This window comes from Protobothrops mucrosquamatus, unplaced genomic scaffold, assembly GCF_001527695.2.
Source record: "Protobothrops mucrosquamatus isolate PMUCROS unplaced genomic scaffold, P.Mucros_1.0 scaffold6384, whole genome shotgun sequence".
Lineage (NCBI taxonomy): Eukaryota > Metazoa > Chordata > Lepidosauria > Squamata > Viperidae > Protobothrops > Protobothrops mucrosquamatus.
This window is the reverse complement of record NW_015392211.1, coordinates 8,759-23,530: the sequence shown is the minus strand read 5'-3', so window position 1 is coordinate 23,530 and position 14,772 is coordinate 8,759. Positions and strand designations below refer to the sequence as shown.

The 14,772-nt window shown below is 54.0% G+C and overlaps 1 protein-coding gene across 1 annotated transcript; it reads right to left on the bottom strand.

Moving 5' to 3' along the window:
* Positions 1 to 408: 408 nt before the first annotated feature.
* On the bottom strand, positions 409 to 14,141 carry PIGS (phosphatidylinositol glycan anchor biosynthesis class S). Its single transcript, XM_015829549.2, has 12 exons — positions 14,099 to 14,141; positions 13,781 to 13,920; positions 11,521 to 11,632; positions 9,665 to 9,754; positions 9,369 to 9,460; positions 7,776 to 7,986; positions 5,233 to 5,375; positions 5,029 to 5,143; positions 2,272 to 2,417; positions 2,004 to 2,104; positions 1,017 to 1,227; positions 409 to 921 (listed from the first exon to the last, which is right to left on the bottom strand). Exons 1-12 carry the CDS (start codon positions 14,139 to 14,141, stop codon positions 646 to 648), a joined length of 1,680 nt encoding a protein of 559 aa, XP_015685035.2. The 3' UTR covers positions 409 to 645.
* Between the last annotated feature and the right edge of the window lie 631 nt (positions 14,142 to 14,772).

The following is a 14,772-nucleotide window of genomic DNA, read 5'->3' as shown; positions in this document are numbered from 1 at the left end:
TGGGAGTTGAAGTCCACCAGTCATAAAAGAGCCAAGGTTGCCTACCCAACCTAGCCCATTTTTACTTTTCATATTGTAAGCCGTCCTTGGTGAGCTGGGCAGCACAGAAATTTAACAAACAAACAAACAAACAAACCTGCTTTTGGCTTTCCTTGTTTGCAAGCAGCCTCTGGACCCCCTCCTCACTGGCTGCCCCCCCCCCCAAAAAAACACAGGTGAGCTGCAAAAGAGGCTCAGAGCTTCCACCGGTCAGCCAACCAGACTTTAATGGAAGATCGATCCGACACTTGTTTGGGAGGCAAAGGGGGGACCATTCTGGTTTTGGGGGCTTGGGGGGGAGGAGAAGAACTGTGCCCTCCAAGAGACCTCACTGCATCAGCTGGGCAGATTTTGAAAGGGACACACACACACACACACCGTGCAGCGATCCCCCAGTCGTCCAGCCTGGCCAGCCATCAGGAGAGCTTCCGAAGTCCTTTGGGCTCGTTCGCAGCGAAAGGGACGTGCTCTTTTGAAGGAGGAGCCAAGTGGAAACGGCAGCTCCTCTCCTCAACGGGGAGTCCGTCGTGCTGGCCGGACCTACCACCGTTAGGGGCAGCTGCCCGGCCAAGAGTCCGCCCCCTGCCTGGGTGTCCAGAAGCCCCCTCAGTCCATCTTGGCGGACTCCTTCTGGCGCTGCTTCCTCTCCCAAGCCATCTTCATCAGCGAGAGCAGGATGGGCACGGCCATGGGCAGGAAGAGCGGGATGTAGATGGCGAACTTCTGGTCGTCGGGAAAGTAGAGCAGGTGCAGGAGGGAGGGGTCGAAGAAGGCCCGCTCAGAGGAGGTGGCCGCAGCCTTGCTGGCCTGGAACGCCGAGTCCAGGTGACCCAGGCTGAGCTCCGTCATCGCCTGCCGGGCAGACTCCACGGCGTGGTAGACCTGGCGGGGGAGGGCAAGGCACTGAGGAGGGCTGTGACCCCTGAACCCCACCCCTGGAAGGTCCCCACTGACCCCCCAAGTGCCCGCCCCTGTACCTCAGAGGCCACGTCGTCCTTGATGACAATGTTGCTGATCTTGTCCAGAAGCTGAGCCAGCGAGGTCAGCGTGGTGGAGACGGTGGCCACGTTTTCCACCGTGCGGGTCCACAGCAGGCGGTCCAGCTCCCAGTCCGTCAGGCCCTCGTTCCCGGGGGTCTCCAGCAAAGCCCCTCCTGGCAGTGGGCCGGAGGAGATGCCGAACAGTAATCTGGGGAGGGGGCAAGCAAAGCATCAGGAGGTGGCTGAATTCGGGCCGCTGTGCCCCCAGAGCTTTGGGGGAGAAGGCCTGGGGGGGCAGGGAACCCCCAGCGGGGCAGCAGAGCCCGGCTGCATTATGGCAGTGGCAGAACCGGCCAGCAGTCAGGTGGCGAGAGGTTCCCCTGGGGAGCTGTTGGAAAAGCTGATGTGGGGAGGGGGGGCAGACCCATAGCAATAACCCTGGGCCCTCCATGCAAGCCAGTAGGTGCAGGGGTAGGCAGCCTTGGCTCTTTTATGACTCGTGGACTTCAACTCCCAGAATTCCTGAGCCAGCATGGGGGAACTATGGCCCCCTCATGACTCGTGGACTTCAACTCCCAGAATTCCTCAGCCAGCATGGAGGAACAACGGCCCCTTCATGCCTTGTGGACTTCAACTCCCAGAATTCCTCAGCCAGCATGGATGGCTCAGGAATTCTGGGATTTGAAATCCACAAATCCTAAAAAAGCCAAGGTTCCCCAACCCTGCCCCAGTGGAATGACAGACCTCTATCTGAGGAGGGGGGGAACCAACCCCCACAAAGCCAGAACTAGAGATGAGGAGGATTCATCCCTGTTCAGTCTTTAAGCAGAGACAGGGTTGGACTAGATGACCTCTTGGGCCCCCTCTGACTGCATTAAACCAAGGGGAGAGGGGAGTGCTTTAGGAAACCTCCTCCTGCCTGGACGGAGAGTTTAACCAAGACAGCCCCCCACCCCACCCCAAACCCCCCCTCGCTGTGCTCACCGCAGCTGGGCCAGGAAGACCTCCATCGTGCGCACCATGTCCACCTCCACCCTCCTGGGCAAGGAGGTCTCGTTGGCAGCGCCAGGCTCAAGATTGTAGACCTGGCAAAGGGGGGCAGCCGCTTAGAGCAGGGAAGCAGAGTCTGCGGCCCCCAGGGGCCACGAAAGGGGCCCCCTCTCGGTTGCCCTTTGCCGGGGCAGAAACCCGGTCCAACCCCCCCCCCCTAATTCTGGCAGGCAACGTGCCACAAAGCCGCCACGCTCCTCACCATGATCCCTCCCCAGCGGGGACTGTGGAAGGCGTTGGTGGGCACCGCGGCCCCCTCCTTGCCCCGGATGTAGAGGGGCGAATGCAGCCGCTCGGGGACGTAGAGGAGGAAGTTGAGGACCGGATAGAGCGAAGCAGCGCTGGACCCTGCAAAGGAAGGCCGGCGGGTTGGGCTCACCTGTGCCAGGCAGGTGGGTCCGTTCTCTGCGGTGCCCGAGGGCAGAAAGGGCGGCCAGGGCAGTTGGACAGCTGGATTCCAATGGAGGAAGAGCCCCCTGGAGTGGTGGAGGGGGTTCTTCTCTCTGGGGGGCTTCAAGCCCCAAGTGGGACAGGCATTCCTCTGGGAGGGTCTCTAGGGCAGCCTTCCTCAACGTCCGGCTTTCAACTCCCAGAATTCCCCAGCTAGCTAGGCTATACTGGGCGTGGCTAGTTTAATGAAGAGAAGGACAGGATAGCAGTCTTCCAGTATCTCAGGGGCTGCCCCAAAGAAGAGGGAGTCAAGCTATTCTCCAAAGTGCCTGAGGGCAAAGACAAGAAGCAACGGATGGAAACTCATCAAGGAGAGAAGCAACCTGGAACTAAGGAGAAATTTCCTGACAGTGAGAACAATTAACCAGTGGAACCACCTGCCTCCAGAAGCGGTGAATGCTCCAACACTGGAGATTTTTAAGAAGAGACTGGACAGCCATTTGTCTGAAATGGTATAGGGCAGTGGTTCTCAACCTGTGGGTCGGGACCCCATTTGGGGTCGATCGACCATTTCATGGGGGTCGCCAAGCAAGGCTGTCCACCATTTTTTTTGTCCGCCATTTTGTTTCCCCTTTTCCGGCGGGTGCCTTACCTCCCTTGGGCTGGGCCAGCTGGTGGTCGGCCTGCTCCGTCTCTGCCGCTTGCCAGCTACGCCTCGGCCGGCGCAGGGGGCGGAACCACGCATGCGCGGCGCTCCCGGGCAGGGAAAGTCCTCGACTTACGACCGGTTTAGTCCTCGACTTACGACCGGTTTAGTCCTCGACTTACGACCGGTTTAGTCCTCGACTTACGACCGGTTGGGGTCGCGGCATTAAAAAGGTTGAGAACCACTGGTATAGGGTTTCCTGCCTGAGCAGGGGGTTGGACTAGATGACCTCCAAGGTCCCTTCCACCCTTATTATTATTATTAACAACCTGCCTCCAGAAGCGGTGAATGCTCCAACACTGGAAGTTTTCAAGAAGAGACTGGACAGCCCTTTGTCCGAAATGGTATAGGGTTTCCTGCCTGAGCAGGGGGTTGGACTAGATGACCTCCAAGGTCCCTTCCAACTTTATTATTATTATTATTATTATTACATGGCCAGTACATTAAAAAAAATAGCTGGGAAAGCAGATAATAACAAGACCTGGCAATGGCTAAGAGCAGGAAAATTGAAGAAAGAGACCGAGGGACTAATTCTGGCTGCACAAGACCAAGCCTTAAGGACAAATGCATATAAAGTCAAAATTGATTATTATTATTATTGTTGTTGTTTTGTTGTTATTTTGAAGTCCACAAAGTTGCCCAGATTGGACGCCTCTGGTCTGGCCTGCTGGAAGCCATTGTGGTTGATTCAATAAACCAGGTTTAAACAAACCCTGGACTGGCACAAATGGCGCTGGAGGGTTTTTCAAAAGCAAAGGGGGAACCATCCCAGCGGCCACTTGGGCTGCCTCCAGCATGCGAGGCAGTCTACCTGCGAGGAGCCAGGACCGCTTGAGACCTTTGCTTGACCGCAAGGCTCTCTGCACATGCCCAGCAGCCGTCTCTCCATCCCTGGCGGTCAGAGGCTATGCTGACTAGGGAATTCTGGGATTTGAAAGCTAGACCTCTGAAAGTTGCCACAGTTGAGCTATACTGGTCTAAGGGTTTCTGCTCTGCTGACCCTTCCCAAGATGGCCCAAGTGGCTCAGGGTCACACCTCTCTTGCATCAAGGCTGCCTCTGGGCACTCCTGAAGCCCCATCATCCCCAGCCTGGAAAGCACCATGCTGGGAAATGTTGTCCAGTCATTAAAGTCATGATATTTGGACTCCTGAAAAACGAGTTTGCATTCAAACAATATGGTGACCCAGGTTTAAATCAAGTTGAGTTGATAGCAGTGTTTCTCAACCCGGACAAGTTTAAGATGGATGGACTTCAACTCCCAGAATTTCCTAGCCAGCTTTACAGGCTGGGGAATTCTGGGAGTTGAAGTCCACCCATCTTAAACTTGCCCAGGTTGAGAAACACTGGTTTATAGAATTGACCCAGGTTTATGGGCTCCCACAACCCAGTCAATGAAGAAGAAGCCTGGGCTGAGTTTGAAGCAATTTTTTTAAAAAAATTGTGTTTAACTGTTTTATAGTTTTAGAATTGTAAGCCACGCAAAATGACTTGGCTGAGATAGGTGGCTATAGAAATTGGATGGATGGATGGAGGGAGGGAGGGAGGGAGGGAGGGAGGAAGGAAGGAAGGAAGGAAGGAAGGAAGGAAGGAAGGAAGGACGGGCCCGTCTCTGAAGTCTTCTTGGCAACCGGAGGCAAGAGACCTTTCCTTCCCAGCCTAACTTCCACCCCAGATCTCCTGGTGGCCTCCATTCCGTCTGTCCTTGCTATTTTTAATTAAACTAGAACCAATAAATTATTTTCTGATCCAGCAGTGCAGCCACCAACCCACTTCCCCAGGTCGGCCCCTGCCTGAGACCGGGGGTCCCAATCGGAGCCCCCCTAAGCCAGCTCCCGACCCAGATGGCATCATCCTTGCTTACCCAGCCGGGCCTCCACGGGGTTAATGACGTGGGGGAGACTCTGCACGCTCAGGGTGTAGCTGGCGGTGGCGGGGTCAAAGCGGGGCGTGACTCCCAGCGCTGCGTAGTAAAGGATCTGGGCAGGGGAGAAACAGGAGGGCCCATCAGCCTGGGCCTGGCAGGGGGTCCGGCTCCCGCCACCCCACGGCCTCTGGCCTCACCCACTTGGGAGTCCACCGAAAATTCGGCCAGGGGGCTCAGCTTCTCCAGCAGGGGCTTCACGTAGCGCCGGAGGGCTCCCTCGATGTCCCAGTGCACGTCGTGGGCTTTGGGGTCCGGGTTCAGCAAACTGAAAGTGATCTCGTAGCCTGGGGGGGGAAACGAGAGTGGGGGGGGTCAAGAGTCTCCCCAGGCCCACCACCACTTTTCCTAAGCAAGTCCCACTGCCCAGCCAGGTGAGAAAGGCCCCGTGAGGACGGGATCAGGCCAGGTCTTCCGAGGACAACATCAGGTCTCCGTGCGTGGCAGGATTCGCACGCGCTGCCCTTCCAAGCTGGCCTGTTTCCAGCCCTCCTCGCCTGTCGCGCACCAAGAAAACACCCGGAGGTTTTTTAAGCAGAGATTGGACAGCCATTTGTCTGAAATGGTGCACGGCTTCCTGCCTGAGCAGGAGGTTGGACTAGAGGACCTCCGAGGCCCCTTCCAGATCTGTCAAATTCTGTTACAGGTAGTCCTCGGTGTATGACCACAATTGAACCCAAAATTTCTGTTGTTCAGTGAGACATTTGTTAGGGGAGTTCCGCCCCGGTTTACAACCTTTCTTGCCACCGTTGTTAAGCGAATCACTGCAGCTGTTAGGTTAGTCCAGGGGTGGGGAACTATGGCCCCCTCATGACTTCTGGACTTCAACTCCCAGAATTCCTGAGCCAGCCTGGCTCAGCTGGGAAACCTCTCCCTTTCCCCTCAGCATGGCTGGCTCAGGAATTCTGGGAGTTGAAGTCCACCAGTCATAAAAGAGCCAAGGTCGCCTACCTCTGGGTTAGTCACACGGTTGTTAAGTGAACCCGGCTTCTCCCCACTGGCTTTGCTTGTCAGAAGGTTGCAAAAGGGGATCACGTGATACACCCCCCTCCCGGGACATTGTAGCTGTCGTAAGTGCATGTCAGTTGCCAAGCCTCCGAATTCTGACCAGGTGACCACAGGGAGGCTGCAATGGTCGTAAGTGGGAAAACAAGCATAAGTCACGTTTTTCACTGCCGTTGTAACGTTGAACGGTCCCTAAATGAGCTGTCATAAATCGAGGATGGCCTGTATTATTGGGCATTCGCATGCGGGTAGCCTTCCGTTTATATCCCTCACTGGGAGCAGAATTTCCGTCGCTAAGACAAGCAGCTGTTAAGCGAGCCACACCCGATTTTGCAACTTTTCTGCCACAGTTAAGTAAATCAGAGCTAGCGATGAGTGACTCACGCAGCCGTTAAGCGAATCCGATTTCCGCCACCGACTCGGCTCGTGGGGGGAGCTGGTTAGGAAGGGGGGGCAAAGGGCAGCCAGAGGACCCGAGCAGGTTGCAACCCTTTTAGACCCACACTGGTTGCCACATGCCCAAATTCTGATCACGTGGCTGTGGGGAACGCCGCAACGGTCGTAAGTGTGAGGACCAGTTCTAAGTCACTTATTTCCAGTGCTGGGGGAACTTCGATCTGTTGCTGTAAAAGAATGGCTGTAAAAAATCGAGGACTATCTAAGATGGAGATGTTGGGCCTTGCTGACCGCTGCTTAAGCCAACATTCTTGGCCAACCAGCTGGTCTGTGCGAGTGCGGCTGGCGTCAGGCGTTGCCATCAACCAGGGGGTGTGTGTGTGTATGCGTGCGTGTGCTTGGGCTGGGGTCCTGCACGTAGTCTGCCCTCTCTCATGGTCAGAGGCTTGGCACAGGGTGGGACCCCCGGGACCCCCCCTGAGCTTCATAATGGAATACAGGCAGTCCTCAACTTACAACCGTTCATTTAGTGACCATTCGTACTTACAGCAGCATTGAAAAAAGTGAATTATGACCGGTTTTCCACACTTATGACCGTTGCAGCATCCCCGCGGTCACGCGATCAAAATTCAGACTGACTCGTATTTGTGACGGTCGCAGCATCTCGGGGTCACGTCGTGGTCCTTTTTTGCCCTCTTCCAACCAGCAAAAATCATGGGGGAAGCCAGATCCACTTAACAACCGGGTTACTAACAACGGCCGCAGGTGATTCACTTACTGTGGCAGGTCGTAAAATGGGGCAAAGCTCACCTAACAAGTGTCTCACTTAACGACGGAAACTTTTGGCTCCGTTGTGGTCTGTAAGTTGAGGACTACCTGTAACAGAATAAGAGAGTTGGAAGGGGCCTCGGAGGTCCTCTAGTCCAACCCCCTGCTCAGGCAGGAAGCCCCGCACCATTTCAGACAAATGGCTGTCCAGTCTCCGGTTAAAAAACTCCAGCTGTTTTCTTGGTGTGCGATGGGCGAGGAGGGCCGGAAACATGAGAATTCACTTAACAACTTAGCCACAGAAGTTTTCTCCTCAATTATGGTTGTAAATTGAAGACTCCCTGTATTTTAATTTTGTTTCATTTAATGCAGGGCATCCACAGTGTCTGTGTGTGTGTGTGTGTGTGTGTGTGTGTGTTTAACCCTTCAGGAGAAAGCAGAGATTGCTGCAGGGGACGGGGTGGGGGCTGGCCTCCTCTCCTTCGGCTCCCCCCTCCCCTTTCGGGGTCTGGCCATACCGAAGCTGGACTTGAAGGGGCGCTTCCACTCGGCCCCCGGCTGGCCCAGCGGGACCCGGTCGGCCAGGGCCTCCACGAGGGTCTCGGGGGTGAAGGACACGGCCTGGATCAGCTGCTGCAGCCGCTCAGTCAGGGCCCCCAGCACGTCCTTGGCCCCCGGGGGGGCCCTGAGGATGGCGCTCCGGTGCTTCCCCACGTACATCTCCGTCCCCTGCAGGAAAACAGACATGCAGGCGGGCTCACTGCCCTCAGCCGGCTGGACGGGGTCGACTGACCAACTGACCCTCCCAGGGGGAATCTGCACCGGCCCAACTCCGGCCCACCTTTGGCCAGTTTGGGGGTTTTCTGGCAAAATTGGCAAAAACGGCGGGGAAGGATGCCCAAAGCGCAGTTGAAACCGTTTAGAAATCACGCACACTTTTTTCCAAAAGTTACCTGAGGAAATGCCGGAAGGAAATGCTATTAGCCCAAAGAAATAATAATAATAATAATAATGATGATGATGATGATGATGATGATGATGATAAAAATAAAAATAATAAAAAATAAAAATAAAAAAGTAAAAAAATAAAATAAAATAAAATAAAATAAAATAAAATAAAATAAATTAATAATAATAATAATAATAATAATAATAATAATAATAATAATAATAATAATAATAATAATAATAATAATAATAATAATAATAATAATAATAATAATAATAATAATAATAAAGTTGGAAGGGACCTTGGAGGTCATCCAGTCCAAGGGAAAATTCCGTATTTTATCAAGGGTTGGGGAAAAAATGGGGGAGAGACAAAGAACGTAACTTGTGCCATTAAGCAAACAAATTAACCCAGACGACACGATGTTTATCAAGCACTAATCAAATGTAATAGAATGTTAATAAAAAAAATTGGAAAAAAGAAAAAAAGGAAGTGAAATTCCAGCTGTGATTCTTAAGTCGAGGACCATCTGTAAATTGAATGTCTGTCTGTCTGTCTGTCATCTCCCAGACTTTGGTTTGCCCTATTAAGCCACAGAGCATCTTTCTAGGGCAGGGGTCCTCAACCTTGGCCACTTTAAGACTTGGGGACTTCAACTCCCAGAATTCCTCAGCCAGCTTTTGGGAGTTGAAGTCCCCAAGTCTTAAAGTGGCCAAGGTTGAGGGCCCCTGTTCTAGGGTCTTTCTAGATACCCCAGAAGCCAAAACATGATTGAATGAATGAATGAATGAATATCTAACCTACCTCCCAGACTTTTATTGGATTGCCCAGTTCAGCCACAGGGCACCCTTCCAGGGTCTTTCCAGACCCCCCCCCCCAGAAGCTGCAACAGAGCCGGGAATCCCAACCTCTAGAGCAGGGCTGTTCCTACCTTGCCCACTTTAAGCACTGCTGGCTGGGGAATGCTGGGAGTTGAAGTCCACAGGTCTTAAAAGTAGGCCAAGGCGGGACACCTGTCATCCGTCTGAACCTGCTTCTACACACACACCCCGCCTCGCTTGCTGGCTATGGGAGATGTTCAGCTACCTCCTTGCCCACCCCACCCCACCCCTCCTCACCCCAAAACAGGCTACCCAGACAGGGAGGGCGCCAGACAGCCTACCTGGGGCAGGAGAGGAGAGCTGGAGGGGACCACGTAGATGGCGAGGGAGCCCACTGGCAGGCCTTCCGCCGGCTGCAGCCCCTTGTCTGCCTCTGGAAGGAAAAGGGGGGTGACGCTCAGAGACCCAGGGGAACCCCCCACCCTTAAGGGCCCCTTCCCTGGCACACAGAGGGCTCTGGGGAAGCAGGTCCCACGGCCCAGAGGCTGGCTCCGTTCCCTGGAGGGGGTCCTGTAGGAGCCAGACAGCCCCCCCCTGCATCCGAACCTCAGGATTCCCTCCCACCCTCAGCCGTTACCTTGGACGGAGGCCAGCGACAGGAAGGCCTGCTCCGGGGAAGTGGCGAGGCGAAAGGAAAGGTCGTAGCGAGCGATCACACCTGTCTTGGCTGAAAAAAAAAGGGGGGGGAGGACTAAACACCTGGCCAAGGAAAAGAACGGTGCTGCGTCTAGCTGGGAGCAGGCTGCTCAGGTGGGGCAAAGACCCCCCATATGGGTCTCTAGGGCAGACATGTCAAACACAAGGCCTGGGGGCCGGATGGGGGCCCGCGAAGTGGTTTCATGTGGCCCGCGAAGCCATCCTGGAAACAGTGAGGGAACGGCCCCCGCTGCCTTGGCCCTGGCCCAGGCCGGCCGGGAGCTAATGTACAATTTTGTGGTGGCCATCTATGCTGAAAGGCATTCAGTCTTAGCTCCACAAGGCCGTCTGGAAACAGCGAGGAACCGGCCCCTGCCGCGTCGGTCCCGTCCCCTGGGTGCATGCTGGGGAGGGGTCCCCCTTTGTGAGGAATGAAGAAATGGACCATGCCTTGGCGCTTGCCCCGGTCCCACCCCCTTCTGCCAGAGACCCCCAGATCTGTCCCACTCCTGCCCAGGCCCCCACAGGCACCCTTGACTCGAAAGATGTAGAGCTGGCCACGCCCACCCAGTAAGCCACACCCACTCCATCTACGCCCACCCAGTAGGCCGCCCCCCACCCCCCCCAAGGGCAACCGCAATGCTGATGCGGCCCTCAATGAAATTGAGTTTGACACCCCTGCTCTAGGGCGAGACGGGGGCCAGGGGCTGCAGAGGCCAGTGGGAGCAACTATTTAATATGCTGTCCATTTCACTGTCACGAAAACTGTTTTGCTTGCACCTATAGGGCATCCTGGATATAGGTGCCCACGCTGACTGGCGCTGCCTTTCCGTTGGCAGAGAAAGTTGTACGCAGCACAGGTGAGATGGAAGCTGGTAATCTATTCGGGACCTTCTCTCTCTCTCTCTCTCTCTCTCTCTTTTTCTTTCTTTCCATCTCTCTTTTTCTCTCTTTTTTCTTTTTGTCTTTCTTTCTCTCCCCCTTTCTTTTTCTCTCTATTTCTCTCTTGACCTGTCTGCTTTTTCTTTCAATTTATCTCTTCTCTTTCTCTTTCTTTTTCGTTCTTTCTTTTGCTTTCTCTTTTCTTTCTTTCCTTTCTTTCTGTCAGGGCCCGCTTCAATACTTCATCGCAAGAAAGCAGAACTCCTGGAAGCGGTTTCTTCCAAAAGGAACTTTTATTAGGAGAAGCTGATAGCAGGTATGATAGACAGGATCTGAGGGTTTCCCACTCAGATCAATAGGTTAAAAGTGTCCCAAGCAAAACCCCACCCCCATAGTTCATCTGGACAGTTCAAACGGGCCAATCCCCAGGTGTTAAGTCCGTTGTGGGAAAAAGGAGATAACAGCAGACCTTCTCCGGGCTGCAGTGATGTTTTGTCGGCTTTTTGCACCTTCCCTTGCGAAGGTGGAGATAAACCAGTTGCCAGAGGTACATCCCTTTCTTCTCCCCCCCCCTTTTTTTTAGCTGACAACAAGGAGGGAGATAGTTCATAGAAGAAATATGCAGAAACAGCAAAGTGTTACATTTTCTGTCTTTCCTTTTCTTTTTATCTTCCTCCTTTTTTCTCCTTTTATTTTTCTCTTTCTCTTTTTCTCTTTCTCTCTCTGGGATGCTTGACCCCAAATTTAAAGCCCATATGGCCCAGCCATTCAGGGGGAGAACCGGGGAGTCTGGCCTCAAACTGTCGCTCAGTTCTGCAGCTCTGGCTGAAAGGCCGGCCTGGGTGCTTGTGTGCCAGGCCGGCCCCAGGTTAGAAGCAGGATGCCCCCGCTACCCCCTCACCCAGGACCCCTTACCATTCACGGGGATCTCCATCTCCTGCACCTGCCCGAAGGGGACCTTGCGCTCCTGCTCCTTCGGGAGGACTCCTTTGGCAAACACCACCGAGACGGGCACCGTCAGCTGGAACTGAATCAGAGAGCGCCCCGTTAGCCGGAGACACACAGCCCCACCCAAAAGTCAGGGGGTCCCTGTCCTCGCTGGGAATCCTGGGAGCTGCCAGCCAAGATGTGCAGAGGGCTCCGGATTGAGAAAAGTAGGTTTAAACTAGGAATGTGGCTTCAGACACAAGAGGGGATCTGTGGTTTATTTGGGGGGGAGGCGTCGGTCCACATTTCTCCATCTAAGCATTGAGGAAAGTAAGTTTAAACTAGAAATGTGATTTCAGATACAAGAGGGAATAATAATAATAATAATAATAATAATAATAATAATAATAATAATAATAATAATAATAATATCATCATCATCATCATCATCATCATCATCATCATCCCAGGTCCTGGGTAAGGACTCGATAGGTAAACAAAATGCCAAATCCAGTCTGAACATCTGGCTGACTGTGCAATGATCCATAATAATAATAATAATAAAGTTGGAAGGGACCTTGGAGGTCATCTAGTCCAACCCCTTGCTCAGGCAGGAAACCCTATACCCTTTCGGACAAATGGTTGTCCAGTCTCTTCTTAAAAACTTCCAGTGTTGGAGCATTCACCGCTTCTGGAGGCAGGTTGTTCCACGGGTTAATTGTTCTAACTGTCAGGAAGTTTCTCCTTAGTTCCAGGTTGCTTCTCTCCTTGATCAGTTTCCATCCGTTGCTTCTTGTCCTGCCTTCAGGCGCTTTGGAGAATAGCTTGACTCCCTCTTCTTTGGGGCAGCCCTTGAGATACTGGAACACTGCTATCATGTCCCCCCTCGTCCTTCTCTTCGTTAAACTAGACATCCCCAATTCCAGCAACCGTTCCTCATGTGCTTTAGCCTCCAGTCCCCTGATCATCTTTGTTGCTCTTCTCTGCACTCTTTCTAGAGTCTCAGCATCTATGGCTTATTGGGGGGGGGGTCGGTCCACTTTTCTCCATCTAAGCAACAGCTGGAAAGGGTGAGTCCAGGACCCCTTTCTTTGGCTTCCCTAGAAGACACCCCAGAATAAGGATTGCCCCCCAAAGGCCTTCTTCTGACCTTTTCCTGCTGGCTGGGCCTCACCCCCTGACCAAGATCCACAGACTGCTCCATCCGGCACAGGCAGTTTGCCCGGCCCTTTTGAAATATGGACGGTCCTTGACTTACAACCAATTGCTTAGTGATCACTGGAAGTTACAATAGCACTAAAACATAACTCACCACCAATCCTCGCACTCATAACCAATGCAGCGTCCTGAGGACGCTTGGCAACTGGCATGTACTTACGATGGTTGCAGTGTCCTGGGGTTATGGGGTCACGATTGGCGACCTTCCAAGCTGGCTTCTGAGAGGTGATGGGGAAAGCCGAATTCACTTAACAATCATGCTATTTGCTTATTTTCCAAAGCAGCCAAAGGCAGGACAAGAAGCAGCAGACGGGAACTAATCAAGGAGAAAAACAACCTGGAACTATGGAGAAACTTCCTGACAGTGAGGACAATTAATCGGTGGAACTACCTGCCTCCAGAAGCTGTGAATGCTCCAACACTGGAAGTTTTAAAAAAGAGACTGGACAGTCGTTTGTCTGAAATGGTATAGGGTTTCCTGCCTGAGCAGGGGGTTGGACTAGATGACCTCCAAGGCCCCTTCCGGCACTATTCTGATTCTTGGGCTTAACCGTGGCAAAAAAAATCTCAAAATTGGACACGACCCGCTGCATTGCTTAGCCACAGAAAATCTGATCCCAAATATGGCCATAACTGGAGAACCACCTGTAACTCCTATTGCTGTGGCCATAACCTCAAGGGTCAAAGTGGTGGGACCCCCCCCCATATATTTGCAGCCAGGGGCTCCCCAGCAGAGGCCAGGAGGAGCAAAGGGGGAGGGACACAAGACCTACCTCAATTCCGCCCCTCCCTCACAGGCCACTTTCAGTGCCGTGAAAACTCGTCGCTAAACGAGTGGCTGTAGGTCGAGGACTGCCCGCACCTGATCTTTTGACGGGAGTCCTGGGGGGGGGGCGATGTTGCTGGCTGCGCAGGGTGCAGATGCTGACAGCTGCCTATCTGGCCCAGCTGCCCCAGGGGTCCTAGACTACAACCCCCACCGCCCACAGCCACCGAAAAGGCTGGGGATGATGGGGGGGGAGGGTCTCACCAGAAGCGCGTCCAGCTCGGCGATCTCGGAGTCGGGCAGCGCCGCCCGGTACGTCTCGGTCGTCTTCCACCAGAGGGGCAGTCCCACCAGGACGGCCATGGCGGCGAAGGAGAGGGCCGCCTGCTTGCCCCGCGCCTTCTCTGCAGGGAGGGAAGCTCCATTCATTCCTCCGTTCATTCCCAGCAATCCCCCGCCTTTCCAGTGGCAGGGAGTTCCGCAGGCCGCCCCCCCACGCGGGGCAGGGGGGACCGCGCCCCCTCCCTGCCGGAGCTTCCCCCCCCCTTCGTGGCGCGCCCCCCCCTCCAGTCGGCCCCGCACCTGCCGCATCCCGGGCCGCCGCGCCTCTCGCCTCGGCCGCCATCGCTCCGCGCGGAAGTCGCCTTCGAGCCTAGCCGGCGCGGGGGCGGTGCTATGGCATATGGAACGCGAGTGAGCCAATGGAAACGATCCGCGCCTGACCGGCAGGGAGAAAATCCAATCAAAGGCTCGAGGGAACCCGCCGCGAGTGAAGGAGCGCTTGCCCATCTTAAGGCAGGGCAGGGGTGAGAGATGGGCGGGATGGGGCTGGGCTCGGAAGAACCTATCAGGCCTCCTCACTCACCACTGCGGTAGCGCTGACCAATGAGCAAAGACACGGCAACCGAAAAGGGACAAATCAAGCAGGCTCTTTTGCGCGTTTTTCTGCTTAACCCTCTCCTCCCCGCGAGCGAGCGACGGGAGGAAGCGGCTTTCTTTCCCACGGAATTTACTGAGCGTTGCGGGAGTTTGGACTTGCGTGACAGCGAGATATTGACCAGCTTTCCCAGTCTGAAAAAAAAGTTCAGTTACCACTGTGGGAAGTTAGCCCAGAGAAGGAAATATTAAAAAGGCAGAAAGAAAGAAAGATATTGTTCACCAAAAGGATTTTTTGAAAAGCATTTTTTGAAAAGCAGAAACCAAACCTGGCCTCGTCTCTTTGCCCAAAGCAGTAGCTAGTCTTATACAAATGCAGA

What these genes read in the sequence shown, in the direction of transcription:
- PIGS (XM_015829549.2), bottom strand. Translation starts at nt 14,141, where the DNA reads ATGGCGGCCGAGGCGAGAGGCGCGGCGGCCCGGGATGCGGCAG. An exon ending in GCTCTCCTCTCCTGCCCCAG is followed by an intron (nt 7,987 to 9,368) that starts GTAGGCTGTCTG and finishes GTTTTCCTGCAG; the next exon opens with GGGACGGAGATGTACGTGGG. An exon ending in AGGACGACGTGGCCTCTGAG is followed by an intron (nt 922 to 1,016) that starts GTACAGGGGCGG and finishes CTCCCCCGCCAG; the next exon opens with GTCTACCACGCCGTGGAGTC.